At 38.8% G+C, this 15,618-nt stretch overlaps 1 protein-coding gene across 4 annotated transcripts in view; it reads right to left on the bottom strand.

Moving 5' to 3' along the window:
* Window positions 1-9,859, bottom strand: part of ANKRD17 (ankyrin repeat domain 17) — a 149,959-nt gene extending 140,100 nt beyond the window's left edge. For all 4 annotated transcript variants that reach the window (XM_034671699.1, XM_034671700.1, XM_034671703.1 and 1 more), the window contains exon 1: window positions 9,413-9,859. In XM_034671699.1, the coding sequence (XP_034527590.1) occupies window positions 9,413-9,643 (231 nt within the window). In that variant the 5' untranslated portion in view covers window positions 9,644-9,859. The remainder of the gene's footprint in view (window positions 1-9,412) is intronic.
* Between the last annotated feature and the right edge of the window lie 5,759 nt (window positions 9,860-15,618).

Raw genomic sequence — 15,618 nt, 5'->3', positions numbered from 1 at the left:
AAAAAAAAAAAAATAAAATAAAATAAAATAAATAAATCTTTAAAAAAAAAAGTCTACCAGTACAAAAGAGCAAATAAATTATGAAAAATCATACTATGGAACATTCATAAGTAAATAAGAACTATGAGGCAAATCCTAATGTACTCTGTCAGACACACATACCCCCTTCCACACCCCACACTCATTCATTCACTTCCACCAAGAAAGAAACTAGAATATCTGATACATACCAAGCTGTTAGCATCATTTACTTTGAGAAAAAATAAGATAAACACCTTTATGTATTAGAAGATGTTTTTTAAAGTATGAATGCATCCCTTAGTTTTTAGTTAAATAAGTACGTAACCATTACCTGAAGACTCTCTTCAACTAATGTATTTTAAGTATGCTCATCAATTAAACTTTTAGCAGACAAAATGTATAAGTGATGGCTTTGTTCTCTGTGACAGATAATTTGATTAACATACACCAAGGAAAAAAAAATTTCAAATAATGATTAATTCTGGAGGGTAAAATTATAGGCAAATTTTGTATTCTTCTTTAGATCCTTGGGTTTTGTCAAATTTTCCACAAATATGTATATATTTAATTAATAATGTTTAACTACAGAAACACTGTATTTAAAATCTAATTTAACACTGTACCTCTATACTGTCCTATAACTCAATTTCTCATATTTTAACATATCTGTACCTGCATTAACTACAAGTATACCTTTATAACCCCTATTGTCACTACAAAATCTTCAGGGTAAAATTAGAATGGATGAGTCTTTGGTGTCATTTAATTGTTAAGGATACTCTAGGGGCGCCTGGGTGGCACAGCGGTTACGCGTCTGCCTTCGGCTCAGGGCGTGATCCCGGCGTTATGGGTTCAAGCCCCACATCAGGCTCCTCTGCTGTGAGCCTGCTTCTTCCTCTCCCACTCCCCATGCTTGTGTTCCCTCTCTCGGTGGCTGTCTCTATCTCTGTCAAATAAATAAATAAAAAATCTTTAAAAAAAAAAATTGTTAAGGATACTCTAGAAAAAAAACACATACAGACTTCATCTTTTAAAAAAAAATCAGAATACCACAAATTAGTATTACAAGAGGCACTCATAAAAGATGTAAAGTCCACCCAACTTATATTCAAAAACAGAAATAAAACAACCCCTATCATGAGACCAATTCTAAAGGAACACAGTTACACTGAAAACTAACACAGATTCCCAAATAATTAATTATACAGGACTAAAACCATCTTCACAGTTTTAAATTATTAATTTTATCTCAACATGACTTAAATTTTATGAAACTAGGAATAATGCTTCAGTTTCTTCAAATTCCTCATAATCCCTGATTTTGCTAGATCTCGATAATGTTTTAAATTTATTTAGAAAAGTATAATAGTGATATTTTCTAAAAATCATAAAAAACAATCACATCACTCTAATTTTTCAGGTATGTAAATTTAAGTTTTACTAACCTACAACGTGAATAAAATCATTTAACTCAACATATACACCTATTATTTTAAATACAGCTAATTTTTTAACATTCACTGAGAGGGAAATGGTTGAGATTACTATATACTGAAAACAGCCACACACAGGAAAAATTCAATAAACGTTTGTCAAGTAAAAAACTTAACTCCTATACCACATCTTGAACTAGAAAGAACTATACTAGAGCCTTTGTAACAGGACTACTTCTGTTATCAAATAAAAAATAAGAGGGAAACCACATAGAAAAAGTCAGAGACAAAAATAAGGTCAAAAAACTGGAAACAGACCTGGTATAACAAACAAGAAGAATTCCTTTTCTTTTCAGGTCTCAGATTTAGGGTGACAGGAAAAAGGGAAGGGAAAATAGAACCACATGTTAATGTTTATTTATTCCAAATTCAAAACTGATGATGAAACTAACTTTTCTACAGATCTGAGATATTTTTCAAAGGTTCTTTAATTAAAAGACAATTCACGAGGAAAAACCCAGGCCACAAATTAATTTTAGGACAGGTTATTTCTTCACTTTTTTTTTTTCTTTTCTGTTCCTTTCTTTTTGGGGGGTATGAGAGGAATGAAAAAAAAAGAGAGATTAAATGAGACTCAATGATAGCTCAGGAGGGGAATATGCACTGCTAGAGATGCACACATATAGCCTAGTTTCATAAATTTATCATGTCTAGTGTGTACTTTCAAATAATCTCAAGAAATAAGAAATAATGAGTTTACCTATTTTCAAAATTGAAATAACACTATCTAACACACCTCACATTTTTCTCCATGACTCAAGTTTGAGTAACTGATTAATGTGAACATTAAGGAACAAGCAATAAGAATATAATTAAGTATAATCTGCAGTCTTCCTTGATCATGGATTCCATCCCTAACCCTCCAATCATTTTTAAACTATCCCACTCTAGAACTTGCCTAGTTTTAGTCATCAATTTCATGGTACAACAGGCAGAAATATACATAATCTATTTTGTGCAAATGCAGCATAGATTTAAGAGTTATGATTCTCCGGGGCGCCTGGGTGGCGCAGTCGTTAAGCGTCTGCCTTCGGCTCAAGGCGTGACCCCAGCGTTCTGGTATCGAGCCCCACATCAGGCTCCTCTGCTATGAGCCTGCTTCTTCCTCTCCCACTCCCCCTGCTTGTGTTCCCTCTTTCACTGGCTGTCTCTGTCAAATAAATAAATAAAATCTTTAAAAAAATAAAAAATAAAAATAAATAAAAATAAAAATAAAAAAAGAGTTATGATTCTCCAATACCCTATTTCATCTTGTTCAATACCACACTGAACTTTTACTGAAAAAGTATGATTTGTTTCAGATCATTTGCCCAAAAAAGCACATTTTTTACCCGTGACTCATAAAAATCTATTTAACATTTTTAACCTATTCTCAACAATCTCATTTCATTAAACACAATTCACTCTGACCTATCTATACACCTTAAGAGGGATTTCATCATATTATCAAAATTGTTTATAAATGTACTAAAGAATATTGGGTCCAAAAGGAATTCCTAAAGTACTATGAACTTTACATTTTTTGGTTAACTGACCCTCTTTTATGTCTAGTCTCACCCAGAAGTAAACCTAAGTCAACTCTTTTAAAAGATCAAGGTAATGCTCATGAGATTTTATAAGATAACAGAAGGCAATCTACACTATGCTTTCCATCATCAGGTCTAATTAACATCAAGTTTCAAAGCATTTTTGGGAAAAATAAAATTAAATAATAAATTAATAAAAATTAAAATTAATAACATTAAGAAGTTAAACACCATACGTGAGGAAGGGTGTTTTGATTCTGCGTGGGAAGTGCATAGGCATAACTACCAGTCAGGTTCCAGGGACTAGAAGGGTATTCATAGTCACCCTTTTTTTCCAAAAGGTGAAAGTTGAAGGTAGTCAGTCAGATTGAGCATAGATTACCATGGATGTTGGTGCCCCCTATTGGTCCTAACAAAAACATAAGTGGTATCAACAGGCACTACCTCACATACTGCTATAAGTGAAATTCTTTTCATCTATGGTCAAGTATGTAAAAATTATATGGAAATTCATTACATGTACATTTCCTAACCTACTAAATCATCTTTATAAGAATGCAGAATAAACTACTGCCATAAATGGAAATATGCTGCCTCAAAGACCTAAAAATTGAACTTCTAGTCAACAAGATGGTATAACTGAAGACCAGTAGAAGCAGTCTAGTAAACAGCCTCGCAACTTTCAGGGAGTCAAAATGTATTCCTCTGATTTTCCCAAATACGTCCAGAGTAAGTGGTTAAAGAAGAAATATTTATTCAATTACTTATTTATTTTTACTTCAGAGATCTGACTTCATGAAAGCCTAGCAGAAGTCAGACACTAAGACTTCTATAACAGATATGGTACAGTGCAGCAGGAGCTATAAAGATGTGTAAGGCAAAGTTTCCATCTTCAGATTCGATAGTCCATAGCAGACAAGATGAAAGCTGCTTCATTAATTAAACAATTAAAAGGCAAAATATGAGGATTTAAGACAAGAGTAGGCATAGCTAGTTTACCAGAAAGAACAAGTAAGTCTTGGACTTCCCAATACAAACAGACCTTCTGTGTTGCTACATTACCTTGGTTACAAGTAGTTTCCCAATTCTAAACAATGCACGTAAATGCCTGCCTGATTCCCCACTACTACTGCAGTGAGAATGTTTCAAAATAACAAGGTGGGAGGAAGGGAGGGAGGAGGCAATCACAGATCTCTGAGAATCTAATAGAAGTTTTGCACACACACTGTGGGGGTAAGGGAGAAAGAATACAACACATTATAAGCACCTTCAACAAAATCTTGGATTTAATTTCAGGTATTCACAGTCTATCTAGACCCCAGGTTAAGAACTCTAACTTAAACGTTTAAAAAAAATTAGCTTAATAAAGAAAATAACCTTGAAAAGTAAAAATCTTGAGAGGGAGGAAGAAGCAACAGATTGCTTCTAAAAAGAGTAGTTTTCAAGTTTCGTTTTGTTAAGTTGTTAATTCTAGATGGTGGGAATATGGACATACTTGTTTGTACTTTTCTGTATTCTTTTTCTTTTTCAATGAGTTGAATAAGAAAAAGAGAAGGAAATCAAATAAGAACAAGAAAAGAAAGAAAAGCTTGGGGTAATCAATTTGTCTTCAGTGGTTACCCTACTGCCTAAAAGTATGTTCCCCCTATACCATCTGAATGTGCTTTCACACTATCTGAAATGCCAACATCCAAGATGTTGCCCTCAACATCATACAACCTAACAGATCATGTGAATGAATGAATGAATGAATGAATGAATGAATGAGTGAATGAACGAGGAGGCTTTGAATCAGACAGACAGGTTACGTCCTGCTCTGCCACTTATTAGCTATGTGACCCTGATGAAGTTACCTAAAACCCTGCTAAGCCAGTATTTTTTACTCTAAAATTAATATGAATAACCCTTCCCCACATCTGTATACTTCTGAAATTCATCCACTTTATTCAGGATCTACATTTAACCATTTACTCTCACTATCATACCTCCCAAAACCTGTATTTAATCACTGGTACATTTTAAAATCAATGTGTCTTAGAACAGTTTTGTTCACCATTACTTACCCAGTACAACAAAATGCCCAGCATATAGTAGAAACTCTAAACATGTGTTGAATAATGAAACAAATTATGAGGACACCTACTTCACAGTGAAAGTAAAATGAGAATACATGATACCTGTATTATCTTATTTAATTCTCATACCAATGATATACAGTAGAATCTACATTATCACCATTTACTAAGAGGAAACTGAGATGCAGAGAGGTTAAGTAACTTGCCCAAGATCACAAAGCTAGTAAGTGATGGATCATATCTGACTCTAGTCCATGCTCTTAACCATTATGCTAGACTTGACACACAGTAGGCACTGAATAAGTAATAGTTTTTTTTATGTTTTTAATCTGCAAATATACCTAGGAGGCTTAAGGTACTCATCAGGCATTAATCAACATATATTGGCTTAACTGGCTTTCCCCGTAATACCTATGGAAGAGGATCCCTATGGAAGAGGACTGTCACTAAGAGAAGCAATTAGTAACTGAAAGATACTGGAATCCAAACTTCAGCTATTTGGCAGGCCTGGATCCAAGAAGAGAGAAACTATTCCTTCTGTTGGTTTCCCAAATGAATTCTGGATCCTCCTTAAGCACTGGTTATTCACTGAAAATGTTTTTTCAAGTTCTGTGCTCAAGCAGACTAGGAGACAAGATAATTATGACAGAACTATTTCTTCAAAGATCTTGACATCTACTTTACAAATTACTGCTTTATCAATTAAGAGATGAAACTGGAGAACAAGTAAGTTTCTCTGGACTCATCTACCATTATAACAAAGGAACTTGGATGGCATTTTTCCATTAAAAAACAGCAACAAAAAGATTTGTAAGTGAATTTGAGGAAACAAAATCTACTGAAATAATCTGTCTTTCTCTCTCATTCTCAACCCTACCTCTTCCATGTCAACAGATTCTCCCTGGCCTTACAAATCCTTTCAAAAGTAAGTCAGTACTAATTTATTCACTGGCTCCCCTTGCCTAAAATTTCATCACTAGGTTTGTCTCTTAAATTTAAAGCCTCAAGTTACCTACCAAAAATAGCCAAAATTCTGAAAAAATCCTACTGTCTTTACATTTTATGCATCTTTAATAAAAGTTACTTTTGAACAGACCCCTACCTGTAATAGCAAGTTTTTTCCCCTCTGAATTCTGCATTAGCAAACACTGATACCATTCAATTACATTTCAAAATGCATTCAACAGTATGTGATGTTATTTCTGAAATGGAGTATCAACTCATGCAATTTTAACATTTTTTCTTGTAATATTCAAGTAAGCAATTTAATTTAGTCACTAATTTGAAAAGAAGTACATTACAATTTTATGTTAGGAAATACATTTCTGTGTATTTTCCATATTAGTCACCCACTGAAAGCCAAGGCAATTATGCATTCTTCAATTTTTGATCTAAGATTTTTGAGTCAAATGGGAGGGGGAAGAGTAGGAGAGGGAAAAGGAGAGCTCTTGGTCTTACACTTTTGTTTCCAGGTATAGACGAGTTACATAAATTATCTAAAACATGATATCCTATTCCGACACTGAAGAGAAAATCCAATTCTCAATAAGCTACTCCAACACTTAGCAAGAATTAGATGCTTGTTCTTCAACATTCAAATAAGACTCTTATTTAAATTCAATCTCCTTTCCTTCCAACTTTTCCTCTTTCAGCAGATATAGAGAATATCCAGCTAACGTTTCTTCATAGCAAATGTATATATTTTTGCTAAATTATCCTCCAATTTTTCAGGTTAAATACCTGAAACCACAACTATATACAAAAACTATAACCTCTCATATTCCTTTTTAACCTTTTGATGATTTTTATTAGAAGGATCTCAAGGATCACGTTATCCACATTTTTCACTGTGTAGCCAGTAACAGAATGAATTAGAAAATGGATTTAAATACAACAAGTATTAGCCACAAGATTTCCTAGCTCTAGAAAGTTAAACTTCTGCTGACATGTCAATAAAATAACGAAATGAAAAACACTGCACAACTCATCCATTTAGCTTATACTGTACAGTGACAATGAGGTTTATTTACTTCTTTATTTTGGTCAAGGATGGAGGCAGGTGAGGAGACATACTGTACTCCTTTCTGCCTGCTCATCCCTCACCATGTACCTATATAGATTTATTTTTAATGGCCGCACTTTCTTACACTTATTTCTCCTGACTCATCTTCATAACAAATGACAAACCCATTGTTTACAGCACTGCGCACAAAACAAAGCATATTAAAAACAAAGAAACTCCCCTAGTTGATGAAAGTCAACATATATCATTCCCATTTTCTGAGGAAAATAAACTTGACTCACAAAATTAACACACCTATAAACTTACTGAAAGTTTTGCTTATTAGGCCAAATTCCAAAGAACAAAACTACCTAGGTATGTGAAGTTTACAGCATAATACCCCAGTAAGTACTGCATTCAACTTGATACCAAGTTCCAAACCAGAGCTTGTATTTTATGGGAGAATTTAAAATCTTAATAAAATATTGGCATTTTCCCCACAGCTGCATGACTGTGTTACCTTGCAATTCACTGCCTAATTTTTGAAAGATGTCAGGAGGGGAAATATGCTGTCATAATAAAGCAGACTGGTCTGAACCATTAGAAAACTTTGATTTCCACTTTTGCTACTATCCACCAGAATCAGTTTCCTCTAAGCCTTGTTTTCCTCATTTTTAAAATAAAAGGGCTGAATTAGATTACTTCTGAAATGTTTCTCATCTCTGCAAAGATTCATACAAATGGAAGATTCTCACTACCATAATAGATTTTATTGAAAATAAGAATCCCATCACATCCTCCTCTTCATTGTTGCAAATGCAGCCCAAACAACACCGTGTACTTAAAGGTCCAACTAAAATCAATACAAAATCTATCAACACAAACCTATTCTTAGAATTCAATAGGATAATGGAATAGCAAGGAGTGTCCATCTTTTTGGTATACACACTTGAACTATTACATCTCTACCTACATGACTTCATGAGGTAAAAGAGAATCTGGTCTTCCAATAAACAAGTCTCAAACTCTTTAAAAAGTATTTCTCTATTTGAAAAGAACTCAAGATCCAATAATACAATTTGCAAAAAATAAGCCTTGCACCAAGATAAACTCTGTGGAAGAGAATAAATGGCAAGTGGTACTTCTAGATAATTCAGTTGTTCTCTTACAACGAGACTTAAAATGAGCCTTTAAAACTGTTTTCCTTCTGCCGCCTTAAGTTACAACTTCTTTTTCCAAATCAAGATTTTCTAGCTTCCATTTCAGGGAGTGGACAAGAGAGTTACAAAAGTGCTGATAATAAGGCTAACTCGTAGGGTTTTTTTGTCAGTATGGTATGTTTTACTGAGCTTTTGGGTTTTATGTGGCCTTTGAAGAATAAGGTCCTGCAACGCCGCCTGTCTGTGGACCCAGGAAAAATTATAAACAGTTATGAAACCAGATCACTAGGACAAACCAAGAGGCCTTCCTATTCCAACTCACCACAACCAAGGCAGACTTCAAAGCACTCTTTAGTTGCCCCATATTATCTGGAAAACGACAGAGCCTGGCTTAATTTTTCCTCACTGCAGAAGCATCTGAAGATGTATATGTATGTACATGTAAGAGTCAAACATATTTTTCAGCCACTGAGTTATATATAAATGTATATGGATCTAAGATCAGTTCATCCAAAATCCTTGAGAGATCAAAGAACTAAAGGCTACTTCAGCAGCCACAATAATTATGAAAAAAAAAAAAAACCTGCAGAACAGTATGGAAAAGTACAGCTTCTCACGTGTCTCTCACATACACGAATACTTAGCTCTGAGTCCATTATAACCTTACCTCCCCTCAAAACTGCTCCCTTCCACCTCACAAGGGAGAGAAATTTACCAGCCTCCTAGTCATTCCCCAAGAGACTCAGCTACCTATTATCTTATCCCTCCCGCTTTGGTCCCGCCCCCGCCCCAGGAATAACATGGCCCTACTGACCCCAGGCGGACCCCGCCGGGCGTGCTAAGAGAGAATCTAACCAATTCCCTCCATCCTTAACCGTGTGAACCATCCCAGGATAACCTGCTGTTCACCAACTCTGTGGGCTCTGTGGTCCTCCCACCCCCACGTGTCAGCTACCCTCCCCCACATCCCCACACCTCACGATTTAGGCCGGGCAAAGAAAGAGGGCAGTGGAAAGCCTGGCCGCTAAGATAGATCAACCCACAGGAATCTGTCCCACCGCAAGTCCCCTCCCACCTTCGGCCCCTACCCTTTACGGTCCCTTCCTCCCTCCTTCCTTTGAAACCAGGCCCTTGCCTCAGAAACCTCCTCTTCCTCGTCGTCGTCGTCCTCTTCTTCCTCGCTGTTGTTGCTGCTCGTGCCGCCGCCACCTCCACCACCGCCGCCGCCTCCACCGCCGCCGCTGTTGTCGCTGTCGCTGCTGCTTTCGCTGCTGCTGGGGGGTCGGCAAGTCCGGTTACGCTTGGCCTTGTGGTGTTGCTGCTGCGGCGGCTTCTTCTTCAGGAGTAGGTCGCAGACTCGCACCATCCAGGGAAAGAGGGAGGGCGCGGACGGGGGAGGGGCGTGGGGGCTACGCCTCTACCGCGACTTCGGCCGCACCGGTGCCGACACAGCGCTCGGTGCCGCCTCCGCCGCCACCGCCTCGGTCACCTCTACTGCCGCCGCCGCCGCCGCCGCTCCGCCAGCTCTCACCTCGTCTCGCGATACTAAGGGCGGGGAGCCTGACGATGGGAGGGAGAGAGGGAGGGAGTGTGAGGGAGCAAAGGGGGGGGGGGTTGAGGCGTAAAGAGAGACCCGGGGGTCGGGAGACCCAGAGGAGGAGAGACTACGGAGAGGCGAGGAAAGTGTGCCTAGGGCGATTTCCGATGGGGGGACGGCGGGGACAGAAGAGGCCCGCGGTTACTGTTGTAGCGCCGGCGAGCGCCCGGATTTCTCCTCTTTCCTCGCTATTTCCCCCACACATACAGCTCTTCAGACCTCCCTTCTTCCTTCCTCGCTTGTGAGTAGAACGCAGCCGCAGGCGGAAGTGCAGGTGACGCCATCAGCCGTCGCCTGAGCGGTGGCGCGCGGGTGGCCGAAAGACGAAAGTGAGATTTCGAGGGCCGGGTTCCGGGCGCCCGCGGGCGGGCTGTGCTGCGGTGCGTGCGGCGGGCGTGCAGGCTGGAAAAGAGCGCCCCGGGTCGGGTGGGAAGCCGGTGCGGAAGCGCGGTCCTGATACTTTGTTTACAGGAGGCCAGGACCGCCAGATCCGGGAGGTGGGGCCTCTTTCTGGACTGCCGTATGTAGTTTTATTCCTGGCCATTTTTTCCACCGCCAAATCGTGTTTAGGGCTTTGGATCTTTGGGAGATGGCGTCGTGTAAGGGAAGGAGCCCTCTTTGCCTAAGTTTAAATGTTGAGTTACAGACTTCGTGAGCCTGAGTTTACAGTTGTGTGATATGGAGTTCGATTAGGCGATGTCTGAGATTACCTCAACGTTGAAGTTTCCAAAGGGTAGAAGACGAGAAGGAAGCAGGATCAGTGCCAGACTTTGCAGACGATTCACGGATTGACTCTGATTTATAGTTCTTCCAACCCTCACCGACTTGGCTTTTATCTGTGGAGTGAGCATTATAAATAATCATCCTTGTCTATGCATTTCTTGGAAGGTATATGGTGAAGGGGGTTTTGAGTTAATTTGTAGATATATGAAGAACTCCCACGACTTTTGAAATAATAGCGTAGCTTATTGAACTCAGAATTATCCCTTTCTGGTCCAATAAGAGTACAGTGGCATAAGGAAAATGAAGAAAACATCAAAGGCAGATGTACTGGCACAGGATAAAAAGTCTGTCTCAGCTGACATAGTTGCCATTTTAAGACTGCTAAGTTTAATTGAGTGTGCCTGAATTTTTTTTTTAGCATTTTTTTTCTTTTTAGCATTGGCATACCATATGAAATGTGGGCAGTTGCCAGTACTCTAGAGAGTACTATGGCAGAATTGGCAATGACTGAATCAATTCATTCAAACAAAAATTCATCATGTTCCTACTGTGTGCATAGTTTTTGAAATCAAAGTCTCTGCTTCCAGGGGCTCTATGGTGTAATAAGTGCTATTGTAAATACACACACCAAGCCAACTATCTGCCTGTTCCTCTCCTACAGGAGTTGCTGAGTTCCTATGCAGAACATTACACTACATTGTGTATCGTACCACTACAGGTTTAGGTCTAGAATCTCAGCTGTATATCCATCAGCACCTTCTTTTCCCTTCCCACCAAAATACTTTTTACAGTCTTAAGTCCTAGCCACATTTCATTACATGACTTTACTTCAAACATCAAAAAAGATTGATGCTATTAGGCATAAACTTCAACTTTCCAAATGCTGTAGACTTAGATACTTCCAGAACTTTCCTTTTCTCCAGTATCAGAGGAATAAGACATTCCCTGCTCGTACAGAGATGAATTATCCATCTGCACTCTAATTCCAATTGCTTCTTTCTCTTCTATTTATTACCTTTTTTGTCTTCAATCCTCTACACTGCTGGTTCCACTGCATTTCCTTTCCTTCACAATTCTTTAAAGAGGATCCTATGTTCATTGTCTCTCTGAATTTAACTCATTAACCCTTTGCACTCTAACTTCTGTGCCTATCATACTATCAAAAATACTGTCTTTAATCCTACTATTAAGAGAAAATATTTGCTCTTTTACATAGTAGTGAAATGAATATCTTGTTGGGACTAGTAGGATATGGTCAAGCCAGCCTATTAAAATAGAGCACCTGCAGTGACTTTCTGTTATTTTTGGCTAGCTTTTTTTTTTTCTTTTTTTTTTTTTAGAGCCTTGTGGTAAAGACTTGACTAGCCATTCATGAAACATTTCTTCTTCCTGAACATACAGCCAGACTAAATTTCCCAATTTCCTTTGCAGTTAGCTGGAGCCATGTGGTTGACTTTTAGCCAATGAGATGTGAATGGAAATGATGCATTCGTTTCCGGGTTTAATGAAGTTCCTTCCATCCTCCCTTACTCTTGCTCCCATCAGCTTGTAGTGAGTGAGTATCATTACCTTGAAAACTATATGTTGGAGATGCCAGTGCCAGAAAAGAGAAGCATGAGTAGGTAAATCACTACTTGGAAGATAACCACCTCCAAATTAGAAAGACACTTTTTTGGACTTCTTATAAGAGAGAAAATTGAGATTTGAGAATTTATATGTTATAGGAGCTAGAATGACCATAAGTAATCCAGAAATTGGTACCAGAAGGAGAATACTGCTAGGACAGTAATCTAAAATACGTTGCATTGGCTTAGTGATGATGTAGCAGATGTTGGAGAAACTGATATAGGAGGCCGGAAGGAGCCCAGGTTTTGTAGGGGCAACATAATTGAAAAGTGTATCACCTATTTATTGAGACTAGTTCCAGAGCAAATGGTTCAAAAGAATAAAAGTAATAGTGTATTTTGAATTTTACATTTACTTTTATCAAGGTTTTCCTCAAAAGATAAGCTCAAGGAAAGAATGGCAGAAGTGAAAATGCATAAGAATATTTGGAAAGATTGGAAATGCTGACTTTTTCTAGACCTTGAGTGGTAAAAAATGAAATGGAAGAAGCCTTGAGTACAGCAGAGGAACAAAGATAATGTCGAGGCTTTGGTGCTCCCATCCAAGGCCATTATTTTAGATGGCCTGAAGGTGGTTGGGGTGAAGTTCTAGAGAAACAGGCACGGGGGCAAGGAAGCGAGGAAGTGAATCAGGTTTGAGAATTATATAAGAAAGAACTTTGGGTCAGGGCCTGGCTGGTTCAGTCAGAAGAGCATGTGACTCTTGATCTCAGGGTCATGAGTTTAAGCCCCAATTTGGGTATAGAAATTACTTAAATAAATAAGAAAGAAAAAAAGAACGAATGAACTTCGGGTGTAGTTACTGGAAGCAAATAGATCACAAGACTAAATTTTTGAAGGAATTTCATTACTAATCAAATCATTAACCTGGTTTAAATGTTACTCAGGTATTAAGACAGTGAGGCAAATGTTCAACCCCAGGCTTGCATAAGAAGGAAATAGGGCATAAACACTTTATAGCATCCCAATGCCCACACAGAATGTGGCCATGAAGAATAAGCCACAACATATCAGAGGTTAGTATCAGGAGCTATACAGAAGACAAAGGACAACAGAGTTCCTCCCAAAGACTAGGTTGAGGTCTCATCAAGAGACTTCCTCTGTTCTCAGGGGAGATGGATCACAAAATGCCCATGCAGCATTTCATCATTGTTATGTATCCATATTGCCTAGTGTCTCACATCTTTCTCTCTTCCTAATAAGAACATAGTGTAGTTACCTGTGTCTGTTTAACCACTATACATTGGGTTTGCTAAAGTATGGGGTAATATTAGAGATAACTTGTCTTTTTAGTTCATAGGTTACACCTGGACCTAATGAAGAGGACTGCACATTACCTAAAAACCTAGACTAAGCCTGACTTAGTAATTGAACAAAATTTTAGGTTGTCTCCATTGGAGTTGGATGTGTTCTCTGTGTGCGAAGAGAAGGTAAAATAGATATTTAGTGATCAGAATAGTGGACTCTTGCAGACACTAGATTCTTTTTCTGGACACAGATTTTATTTCCCTGCCTCCCTTGCAATTAGGCTTGCCAGGTAGGGGTGCCAATTAGGTTCTAACAGGTGGGATGTGAGTAGAAGTGATGTGCTCCTGTTGCAGCTCTTGTCCAGAAAAACAGCACATGAAAAGTCCAGGATCTCCCCATTCCCCACCAAATTGAGGCAGATGAACATAGTTGTATTAGAAGCCACGTGTTGAAGATGGCCAAGCCACAAGGTGGAAGGGCTCACTTGTATTGGAGTTTATATGCATTCTTTTGTGTTAAGCCACAGATTTGGAAGTTATCCTAACTAATATAGTTCTAACCTTCTTTGCCCAGGTGCAACTATCCATTACCTAGTCCTGATACCCATACCACAGGGGTAGGCCCATGGATCAGGCCGGCCAGAGTACCCTTATTACTCAGTCATAATGATTGGTTCAGAAATGGGCGGATTAACAAAACAACGCCAATCAGAAACAGTCTCACCATTTTGGCTAGCACTGTTGAGAAAGAGGCACCTCACTCTGGAATTAAGCAAAAACTTAACTCGCTATGGCCTTTGATCACCATGTGAAGTGAGCTTGCCTGAGAATGAAATTGAGGCAGCCTCAATGGTATTGTAGAAGGAGAAAAGAGCCCATGATTTGAGACATGTATTTCCTGGCTCTCTCCTCAGGGTTAAAACACCAAAGGATAGGGGCGCCTGGGTGGCACAGCGGTTAAGCGTCTGCCTTCAGCTCAGGGCGTGATCCCGGCATTATGGGATCGAACCCCACATCAGGCTCCTCTGCTATGAGCCTGCTTCTTCCTCTCCCACTCCCCTTGCTTGTGTTCCCTCTCTCGCTGGCTGTCTCTATCTCTGTCGAATAAATAAATAAAATCTTTAAAAAAAAAAAAAAACACCAAAGGATAAGGGGTAGATACTGCCAAGAAGACCAGAATTCAAAAACAGAGTTTATGGCTTGTGCCCTGCTTCCCACAAGGAGGTTTGCCCAACGCAGGCAACTACAATGAAGAAGAAACACAGCCTATTCTGTTTAAGCAGGGTGGACCAGGCAGCATTGATAACCACTCCACTCCTGCATCTTTCTTGATGACAGTGGACTCAAAAGGAAATGCAGAATTTCTTAAGTGGTATGTAAACTTGGTTCATAGTAAGCCTAACTGCTTGCAGGACAGGGTGATGGAAACTCATGGCAGAGGCTGTGGCATGAATCCATGGATTGGATAGAGAATCCTATTGAGAAGACACTAATATCCATACATTTTGAGGTAAGGGCAGAGGGAAAACGATCACACTTTGACAGAGTAGATTACAAGTTGTATCAACAGTGAACCTTTCAGCCACAAATTTAGACACCAAGCAAACCATATTTCCCTCTGCAATGCCATAAAGTACTTACCTCTAGCAACCAGATAAAGTCTTAGAGGAGAGATGAGAACAGTCTAATAATAATACCTGACCTTTGAATTCCCTGAATTTGAGTAAAAAAGTAATGTGGAATTAAAAACAGACTGTTAAACTAGAAGAGAGTGAAAACTCAAAATGGCAAAGTTCCTGTTTATATTCCTGGTTAGTGCATAAAATAGTACCGGTGTCAACAAATGACACAGTCTGAAATGTAAAACCAGTGAGTCTAGGTGGGATGCACAGAAATAAGTTTCCTTAGCCCTAGCTAGGAGGTTTGGCAATACTTAACATGTAGCAAGCAACAACCTGTTGAATTTTAGGTTTTAGGCAATGTCTATATCAAGGTGGAAGTTCTAAGAGAATTGATAGGAAAATATCAGGATTTTGGAGTGTGTCTTTTAGTGAGGTCCTAAAGAAAGCGATTTACTTCAGTCCAAACTAGCTATCTGAATGCAGAAGAAATAGAACATATTTCTAAGACACTCTTTCTCTGTGCACTC

Source organism: Ailuropoda melanoleuca, chromosome 11 (assembly GCF_002007445.2).
Source record: "Ailuropoda melanoleuca isolate Jingjing chromosome 11, ASM200744v2, whole genome shotgun sequence".
NCBI classification, from domain to species: Eukaryota; Metazoa; Chordata; class Mammalia; order Carnivora; family Ursidae; genus Ailuropoda; species Ailuropoda melanoleuca.
This window is presented reverse-complemented; position numbering and strand designations above follow the sequence as displayed.